The sequence below is a fragment of the Rosa rugosa genome, chromosome 3 (genome assembly GCF_958449725.1).
Source record: "Rosa rugosa chromosome 3, drRosRugo1.1, whole genome shotgun sequence".
Classification (NCBI taxonomy): Eukaryota; Viridiplantae; Streptophyta; class Magnoliopsida; order Rosales; family Rosaceae; genus Rosa; species Rosa rugosa.
The window spans coordinates 38,799,039-38,810,000 of NC_084822.1; the positions used below are offsets into that span (position 1 = coordinate 38,799,039).

The window sequence follows — 10,962 nt, forward strand, 5'->3', positions numbered from 1 at the left end:
TTTTACATGAGGAAGAAATTGCAAAACAGTAAAACGCCATAGGTTTTATTACTGTTTTAGGAGGTTTACTCAGATATATATCATGAACATACTCCTTTAATTTGAATAAACTGCTTAACAGATATGGTCATTTAGTCAGCTGGTGAATATATTTTGCTAACAACCTCACTAATTGTAGTTAGTAGTGTTCACTTGGTGATCTAAGAAATTTATTGTCACCTAATTATGAATTTAATTTCAATAGATTAATGAGTGTTTAATCTCACGTTCTCAACCCTCTATGGTGTTGGTGAGGAGAGAATCAAACCGGGAACCTCTATCAACAATTTTTAGAGAGAAATGCCTTATCTATCAGACCACATAGTAATAGACATTTATACTAGGTAAACGATATAGGTGATCACGAACTTCTTAGTCACACAATGTACATGAGTGTGTAATAATAGTTTATAATGTAATGAAATCCATTTAGTTGATAGACTCTTAAATTATGTTCAATGTTTTAAAAGGCTAATTGGCGTAGCTGAGACGTTTTCAGGAGAGTCTCAGTAAGGCGTTCGCCTTGAGGCGTAAGTAAACGAGCTATATTAATAAGTACATAAGTCCTATATATAGAACATGTATTGTAACAAAAAAAAACATTATGGATTGTCATTCATTTATTCATTCATTCATTGATCAACAAAATGGAGTTGATATACTGAATTGATGTTCAAAACAAAACATGGCTATACGGCCATACCTATATCAACTTATATCATAAACAGAACAACTAAGTACTTATATCAACTTAATGGAATTGATCTACAAAATGGAGTTTACATATGGAATTGATATTCAAAACAGAACATGGCTATGGAATTGATATTCAAAACAAAACTGATACTTGATAAACCTCTGTAACCAATAAATAATCAATAACTTAATAACAAGACAAGTAACAAGAATATGCAGATAATTGAAAGATGATCTCAGGATTTGTGTCGATATGCCAATCTGGTTCCAACAGCCGAACAATGCATGTCCGTCCAAGAAAAATGGAATTGATCGGCATCAAGAAAAACAAAACTCCTTGAACTCCAAAGTGCTTAACAATTAATACGGAATTCAACTCCAAAACTCCTTAAACAAAATGGAATTGATCGGCAATTTGGCATTCAAAACTTAACAGAAGTACTGAACAAAGTGCGAAAACTGTACAGAATGGCATCTGTGCTAACCCTTGAAAACCTTTCTTGTATTCTATCACCCCCAGATCTCTAAATCAAAGGTTCTAAACAAAAACCAACCAACAACATTTATACATGAAAATCCACAAATACAGCTAGTTATACTATATACGGGTAAAGCTATGGTATGTTAACATTTCTCATACATCAATTATTTTTAACACATTGTAGAATTTGATGCATACCATAGCTTTACCCTTCCTACTATATACTTGATGCATATTAGATTCAGAATTTGAACTGAACTCAAACTCAAATGGTACTCAATTCAAATTCAATTTTATACTTATCAGATTAGCAGCAAAAGATAAGGAAAGAATATGTATGATACTTATCGATTGAAATATAACTATAAACTTTAAAGGATTAAATTCTGCTTACTATCTTGTACTTTGAAGAGTTCATCAGTTTAGTTTAGACCCTACACTTCTAATTTAATCAGAAAAGTCTTTGCACTCTCCAATTTCATCAAATTGATCCAATCCGTCAATTTTCGTTGTTAAAATGCTGACGTGAGACCTTCTCACAGGGAAAATTCCTAAACTACCCATCGCTAGGCAGCCCACCGACGCGTTAGTGTTGTGAATGCAGATGGGTATAGTTTGGAAATTTTTCTCGAAAATTGACGGAGTGGTGACGGATTGGATCGATTTGATGAAATTGGAGAGTGCAATGACTTTTCTGATTAAATTAGAAGTGCATGGACTGAACTGATGAATTCTTGAAAGTACCACTACTAGAAAAACAGGTCCTTTCACACGGATCGTGTTGTCACAGAGGTTCACACGGACAATTATCCGTGTATAAAGTGCTATAGTACACACGGAAATCCGTGTGTATATATTTTCCACACAGACTATTGTGGCCACATAAGGTTCAAACTGGGACCCAATATTTTTCAAGTCAATTTACACACGGAGTCCGTGTGAAATAAAGTATAATTCAGAGAATCCTGTAAATTTGTCAGAGGGTAAATTAAAAATTCACACTGTTTTTCGTGTGAAATATTGTTTCACACGGATATCTGTATAAAAATATGAATAATAAGATTCCGGTACCAGTTTTTAGTCATGTCAAATAAGTGTAAAATTAATTTACACACAGTATTCCGTGTGAATATGTAAAAGCATAAGATTTTAATAATTTTCTTTTCAGTTTACACACGGACTACCGTGTGAATCCTTTTCTTATTTTTGTCAAATAAGTGTAAATTTAATTTACACACAGTATTCCGTGTGAACATGTAAAAGCGTAAGATTTTAATATTTTTCTTTTCAGTTTACACACAGATTACCGTGTGAATCTTTTTCTTATTTTTGTGTGTTTTATAATTCTCTCCATCGCTCTCTCTTTCTCACATATCTTTCTCCGATTTCCTCTTACATATTTTCTTTTCTCTCTTTTTCTTTTTACATCTTCTTGCCCTCTCTCTGTCTCTAGATCCAGATCTAGATCTGTCTCCAGATCTTTTTCTCTCTCCTCCTTGTCCTCGAACTCCTTCCACCCCTCGCGGAACTCGGACCCGTCTGGCGGCAGAGGGAGGACTCTCAACAAGGCGGCGAAGGCGAAGTCATGGTTTCCGGCGATGAAGACGACTTTCTGACGTGGGTATCTGGAGGGGAGAGCGACGAAGAAGTCAAGGACTTCGTTGGTGTGGAAGCCGTGGACGTCGCCGATGCAACAGACAAGTCTGGGTTTTGGGTCTGACATGGTTGGAAGGTGCGATCTGTCTCTAACTCTGTCATGAATTTCTGGGTTTTCAATTGATGTTTCGAGCTCGTGATCAACTTTGCTCTTTCTTGTGATTGTTTCTCGCCTCAGACAGATCGACACCATCGACCTCGGAAAACAGATCGACACCATCGACCTAGGCAAATAGATCGAGATTCATAAAGGTATATATAATCACTTTTGGTTTGTTGTTTGTTTGGATTCAAACTTACTGATCCATATTGCGTCAGAGATCGATTGAGTAGCCGAGATGAATTCTGAAAGTGGATCTTATTTGCAACAACACTTGTGTATGATTTACTGCCATAAGATCCCAGATTTGCAAATCTCAATGAAGAACGATGAAGGAAAGATCCCAGATTTGCAAATCTCAATGAAGAATGATGAAGAAAAAATCCCAGATTTGCAAAATCTCAATGAAGAACAATGAAGGAAAGATCCCAGATTTGCAAAATCTTAATGAAGGACCCAAAACAACATGAAAATAAATGGAGGACCTAAAAATAAATATCAAAATATTTGAATAATTCAATAAATTGATGAATTATATGTAACCTGGAAATTGCAAATTAATAATTAAATGTTTGTAAATTTGGAAATTAATATAATTGATTCATATGGGACCACCTAATATAGCTCACACAGACAAGTTTTCCGTGTGAAAGTGATTTAGCAACGCTCGCAACACATACAAATTCTAAATCCGTGACTGTACTGTGTGAAACTACCCATACACACAGATTTCCGTGTGTATTTCAATGTATTCACACAGAATCCATCCGTGTGAAAGTACCTATTTTTCTAGTAGTGTACAGGATAGTAAGCAGAATTTAGTCCAACTTCAAATCATACTTATCGATTGAAATATAACTGTAAACTTCAAAATCAACTCGAACTTGGAGTCTCAGGCATAATCTCTCTATTCTTCTTTGGCTTCTCTACGTTAAGCTTTTGGTCATCAATATTATGTATGATCTTCTCTGTTTTTCTCATCGCCTGAAGCGCGTCTTTTAATTCATTGATTACGTTACAGTATTTAACCAATTAGCTGATACTCTTAAATTGTTGTTTAAGAACTTCTTAAATATTAATTAGAAAATGAAGCCAAGTTGGTTGAATGGACCACCATTATTCATGTTCTTGCCAATATGAGTCATTCCATCTCGGATCTTCAAACGTAGAAAGGAAGGCTTTTGACAAATGTGATAAGCGTCTTTAATGTCAAAATATCCTAGAGGATTTTCTATTAGTCTTTTCTTATTAAAGAAAAAAAAAAAAACTCGAATTAGTTACTGGGTTTGTGTTACTGGGCATCTGTAAGCTTACTGTCGGTTTCATACTAATTACTCAAAAGCCTTTGGCATGTCATTGTCCTGCTTGCTCATGCCCACACCATGAGATATGATCATCAAGCTATAAGGTATGGTTAAAGTTACATAAAATTATTGTGGGGAGCAACTCCAATTTGGTTGTCTCGCAAACGAACTACAACTACGGCACGCCATGTGACTTTTAATAACACCCAAGGGGACTCCCCATTATTAAACCACCAAGCTACTAATTATTAACTCTCCTATTCTCCATTATTCAAAGACATTAGGGCAACTTTTGCTAGAGAAATATCAAAATGCATCAAGTGAGTTTTTGGATCGTTATATATGCGATCATACCTACTCACTCACGAAGTTGGGTGTGAGTTAGGCATATGACAAATTGATTTTCTATCACGGTCGTTTAGGTCATAGTAGCACCCACCACAAATGAATTAGACCATGGTAGGGAGTCGGTCCTTTTTTTGGTACAAATCAACCAAGTAGAGGATGGAATGGAAGCAGAAGTTTATTTCATAATTAATATGAAGACAGTTTATATCTTAATTAGAGTGGAATAAGAAAAAAAGACATGCATTTGTGGTAAAACAAATAAGACATATTTACTTGTGCATGATTTTTACTCAGTGCACATAATTCCACTACTTGGCATTAACAAGGGTAAAAGAGAGTAAATCAATGGTACCCTTTCTTGCTATGCTTGGTGACATGGTGCAACCATCCAAACCCTTTGAGTGCCTTGGTAATCTTGACAAGATTTGGCCTTCCCATGTGCCCCAAATTCATCTTCCCTGCTGAGAATTTCAATGCCTGCAAGCAGCACAATTGCCCATTATCCAGTTCTTCATCTTCTTCCTCTTCATCATCATCGTCATCTACCTCATTGTGGTCAACCTTATTGCCATTGGTCTTCTTACCCTGCTTCTTTGACTTGGTCTTGATACCTTGCAGAACTTTACCTGATTCTGTCTCATCATATGTCTCCCAAAGCATGTCCATTCCTTCACCTCCTCCATCCACATTTTGATGCCTCTCCTCAAAAAGCTTGCATGCCAATGTCCTTCTCCACTCTTTTTCTTTCCTCATTGAACCAAAACTCCCAAGATTTGGATCCATAATTTGAGAATCTTCCATAGCTTTCACACCAGGACTTCCAAGGTTTGGTCCTAGAAATTGGGAATTAATCACCATGGATTTGGATCTAAACCCTCCACCATTAGCACCCATATCTCTATCCTTGGATTCTCTCCTCATTGATCTTTTTTCTTCTTCATCTTCAACTTTATCGAAGTATGCGCTTAGTGGCTTGACCTCTTTCTCTTCCTCAACTTCTTTTTTGTTCAAAATTACACTAGCTGCTTCCAACACATTTTTTGTAGTACCTTTGCCTTCAAGACCGGTACTTTTATCAATTGGTGCGTCAGAGACTTGTGATGAGCATTTTTTCTCAACAGGGTTCTCTCTAGTTTCTTCCACAATTGCACATGAAGCTTCAAAGAAATAACTAGTACTGCCATTGCCTTCAGGACTGGACTTTTCATCAATTGGTGCATGAGAGACTTGTGATGGGCATTTCTTGTCAACAGGGTTCTGTTCCAAAATGACACTTGAAGCTTCCGAGAAATAACCAGAACTCTCACTACCTTCAGGACTGGATCTTTCATCAAATGCTGCATCAAAGACTTGTGCTGAGCTATTTTTCTCATCTGGGTTCACTCCATTTTCTTCCCAAAGTGTACTTGCACCTTCCAACAAATAACCAGTTTTGCTATTTCCTTCAAGACTGGAACTTTCATCAATAGGTGCATCAAAGGCGCTCTCTGACTTGATTTCCTCAACTGATCTCTCTCTAATTTCTTCCAAAATCGCACTTGCAACTTCCAAGAAATAACCAATACTGCCATTACCTCCAAGAATGTAACTTTGATCAATTGGTGCATCAAAGGCTTCTTCTGAGCTCATTTCCTCAACTGGGCTCTCTCTAACTTCCAAGCTTGATGTGTCAAACACAATCTTATACACTTCAAGCTCCTCGAAAGATCGAAACTCTTCATGATCATCACCATTGTTGTGATCCACCTTAGGGTACTGCAATTTTGCTACAATAGTTTGGTAAGTGGTGACAAGGGAACAAGTACCCACCTTGATCTTGGGAAATTCAGAATTGGAGTTGGGAGAGACAGTGAGGTAAGCAAGAACAAGCAAAGCAGTGGTGATGAACAGAGGGGATAGGAAAGACAGAAGCTTGAGGAGGTATGGTGAGAAAAATATGAAATAAGAAAAGTAAAGAGGATGGGACAGAATGAAGAAACAGACATGGAAGAAGTCAGCAAGGAGATCAATGCTAGAGAAATTTGAGTTCTTGGAGGAGAAAGATAGTTCAGACATTTTGATGTTCTTGGGGTCTAAAGAGAAATGAAAAGGGTGGAGATAGTGATCAAGAAGAATGGAGGTGGGGGAAGGTTGGTTTGCTCTGCTCTGTTTGTTGCAGCAAACAGGAGAAAAGTGATCAATTGGAAGCGAGAGCGCCGTGAATAAAGGAAATTGACTGTGAATAAGTATCAATAGGATTACAAAAAAGCTACTTCGGATTAATAATCTAAAAGAAGAAAACATGTTTTTGGAAACTTTCTTCTTTTTCTTTCTCTTTTTCTTGTCCCATCTACAACCACAACCACCAAATTATGCTCCTTTTCTAATTCGGATTTACCTAACTGACCCTCTCTGTAACTTTAGGCCTCATCATATTATTGAAGATTAATTATTTCCATGCATATAGGTATATGCAAGTAGATGGTATCTATTACTCTCTGTTTATATCTAATTAACTAGATAGTTGTTGCTACACCAAAACTTCAGATCGAGCGGTATCCAATGATGTTGGCAGAAAGAACTTTGGGATGTTTCTCATCTTAAACATGGACTAGTAGAATCATGAATGCATCTTAGCGTTGTAACCTGTTACTGATCAACTACCCTAGTGTGGTCATAACATGAAACCTTAATTGGCATTACTCACAAAACCTCAACTATGAAATGCTCGAGTGTAAGGGAAGGGAAATGTTCTCTTACAAGGAATCTTACATATTATGTTACTAATTGTTTGAATGCTTTTTCTAAAATTATACAAGATAAATTGAGAAGTTATATGTTGTTGATATATCAACGTAAATAATAGAATCAGTATTTAACCGTTAGGAATACTAATAATTTGCAATAATGCAACATCTTTTGCAAGAGATGGAACATTACCCACCAATACATGTGTTGAGTCTAATCATGCATATTGGAGAATAATTAGCACAGATCAAGAACTATGCAGAACCAGATGCCAAAAGGGAAATTAATGCTTTGTGTACAACTCATTGACTCTCCACAAACACCAACCCACCACCAACTGGTGTTCACTGCTGCCACAGTTACTTCCTTCAAAATCAAGTCATTGAAATCAATCTAGGCAAGGGCCACACAGTAAATAGAAGGGGATAAATAAAATCAATAATCTTATAATCTCTATGAAAGGAAAGAAACACAGATGCGATTTGGGAGGTTAGGAAGGAAGTGATAGCTAGCTTAAGTGCACATGGGAAGTCACTCATGGATACTCAAGTGCTTGCCGTGCCAATGTGCCATGCATAGTCTTGGTCTCTAGCAGCTTTTTCACCTTACAAAAGAATGGACCCTTCTTTAATTATCTGTTGTCACTCTCTTCTACTCATGATGTTGAATGATCCGATATGATATATGTTTGCATACCGACAGTCAATTTGGCAGTTTCAACCTTTCATTCATATATGCTTTTGGGCTTTGACTAGTGAATGTGAATCAGTCCTTCTAGTAAAGTAGTTATGTAGGGCTTCACTGCTAACAGATCCCTTCGGATGCTTTGTGCAGTGGTTGAGCTTGAATAGTAAATTAATGGTCTGTTAATCATGCCTTTAATTAGGGTCCCTCTCATGGAAGACTAATTCAATCATGCACATGTTACAGAAATTATTATATCCTAATGAAGTAATGATACACAGTAGTTGCTGAGACAAAATCACAGGCAGTCTAAGTACTTGGTTAAAGAGGGGGAAAAAAAATCCTATGCAGACCAGGATAAGATGGCTCCAGTTGGCAACAGAAGTTTCCATGTCATGTTTGTATATAACCGTCTGTCAAGAACCTCCTTATTGCGCCACAAGCTGATGATCACTACTACATCTCCTCCAGATTGATCAATTTTCCGTAATTCGACGAAAAAGAGATTTGCAGCAGCGGGTGGTATTGCCACCAGAAGATATAATCCAATTGATTCAACAGCGGCTGGACATATTATCTAGATATTACACCTAAACTCCTTAGAGTTAGCTAGAGTTACAGAAATATTGTGTGCTATGCAATCCATGAGCCAATAGGGTACATTCATCCAACCAAAAAGAGAGTCCACTTCTTTGGAAAATAAAACTAGCTATATATTGTATAACAACAACATTACCTTCACGGAGTTTGTAATTCACACCAACTCGGAGTCATTCAACTGGGCCATGAGATTTCTAGTGTCAGCAACAATAGGCTTTTTTATTCACTAAATTCACCGCCTGAAGACAGTTGGATTCCACAGTAAGAGAAGAGAAAAAAACAAAACTGTAAACTGTTTGAAGCCTGAAGATCGAGCTGCTTTCTGTTTAGTAGACGCTCCCGTATAAAGACCCGCACAATTCCCCATGCCTTGCCGACCCATTAATATTGAAGCTTCATGTATTGATTGCACTAGGTCCTCTATTTCTGAATCATCATGTATTCATATTGGCTGTGTTTTGAGTTTATAGTTTCGCTGGCAAAATGTTATATGCATCCGAAAGGTCGCTCCAACAAGCAAGCAGAGTATTCCTTATCATAGATCTTTAGGTTCTTCTTACTCACCAATACGAAATGGCTCAGTTCTTCTTCGATCTAGCTATCTTTACAAAGTTGATTATTCCTGTGCGGACCAGGATAAGATGTGCCAAAAAGGAGATTTGCAGCAGCAGTAGGTGGCTAGGTGCTAACAAGGATATGTACTAACCACGGGAAACTATGGTTTTGTAGGAGTCATAAGCATATTCGAGTCCTGTCAACGGCTGCCTGTATATATGTTGGAGAGGAAAGATCCCACATTGGAAAAGTGACAAATAAAATATAACTTATAAGTGGGTGGATCCCACTCAATTGTACCGAGGCCTTTTGTGATTAAAACCTAACACCTAACGGGTGGTTAAGTTGGGACAGTATCGGTACAATGGTGGGCCACGGGCCACGCTTGTCGCTGTTTAACATGGTATCAGAGCGGGTCCTTCTCCAATTGCGTCTCCACGTAGGCACGTATCATGAGCCCAAATTGTGGTTCCCTGTATTGCCATCGTCGCTGTTTAACAATATATAATAGACAGCAGAAATGCTACCGTTTATGTGTTTTGTTTAGATTGCAATCACAATATTGTAATATTCTATTTGCCTTACAAAGTTTAAAATCTTGATCATTTGACGTTAAAAAAACCAAATTTCTTGTCAGAAGCAAAGCACTTTTCAATGATCAGTATAGGAAAATATGACATTTGTTTGCTAGTGAAAAAATGACACTAAAGTGGTTGAAACTTGAAGGCTTGGATACCCTCAGCAGGACTGGTTCAAACTTCAAAGATACTATTCGACAATTTTTGTGTGTATTGCTTACTCATTCTCCAAGCATTCGTTCCGAACTGTTCGAGTCTCGAATTTTACTGCAAGTAGATCTCAACCTCGAGTAGAACTCAAGTATAGTTGTAATTAATTAATACTCAACGGACAATTCTTAGGTTCACCCTTAGGGTGAATGAGCAAATTTACTCTCTCTTGCGATTAACGCATAATAACTTTATAATTTTCAAATCCAACCATTCATGTTGTATAACATAATATAAAGATTAGCTCTGTAAAAAAATCAATCAAATTGAAGACCTTTTAGTTATTCATTTCTATGAAATACATGGACGGTTCATCATAGTAGTAGTAAGTGTTGTTAGAATCATCCATTTGTTTGATTCAATTAGATAATTAAACGATTTCCGATTCGATTGATTTTTTTACAGAGATGATCTTTAAAGGATAATTTAATATATAGACCGTTGGATTATAAATTTATTAAGTAAAAATATGTTAATCGACAACGGAGGTGAATATGTTCATTCACCCTAGGGGTGAACCTAAGAATTGTTTATATTCAAGACATGAAAGTATGTTAAACCTACCAAAAGGCGAAATTTCAATAAATTTCTCCATTAATATCCTAAAATGAGTCATTTTCTAAATTTCCCTTTTCACTCCAAAGGGCAATGAGCCTTGGTAAGCATATCTCTTTTTGATCAGCTGTGCTAGAGTAATTATCGTGTGGTTTTGAATTATCATGTGACATTGTCAAGTAGTGGTCAAGTCCAATAACACAATTGACACATAACCTTGTTCGTAAAAAAAAAGAAACAAAAACAAAATTATATCAACCTGATCAATTAAAAGTAATTTTATTACCCTGTGAACTAATTATAATAGCCTGGACCATAAACACATGGTGCTCCTACTATATACTATAATTTCTTAGGGATAAACTAATTCTAAACCTAGCCGCACAAATGCGAGAGAGAGGGGAAAAACCCTAGTTCACCAAAACACCC

At 36.7% G+C, this 10,962-nt stretch overlaps 1 protein-coding gene across 1 annotated transcript; it reads right to left on the reverse strand.

The window, feature by feature from the left end:
* Positions 1-4,783: 4,783 nt before the first annotated feature.
* Positions 4,784-6,909, reverse strand: LOC133738099 (uncharacterized). Its single transcript, XM_062165543.1, has one exon. The coding sequence runs from the start codon at positions 6,905-6,907 to the stop codon at positions 4,967-4,969; it is 1,941 nt and encodes a 646-aa protein (XP_062021527.1). The 5' UTR covers positions 6,908-6,909; the 3' UTR covers positions 4,784-4,966.
* Between the last annotated feature and the right edge of the window lie 4,053 nt (positions 6,910-10,962).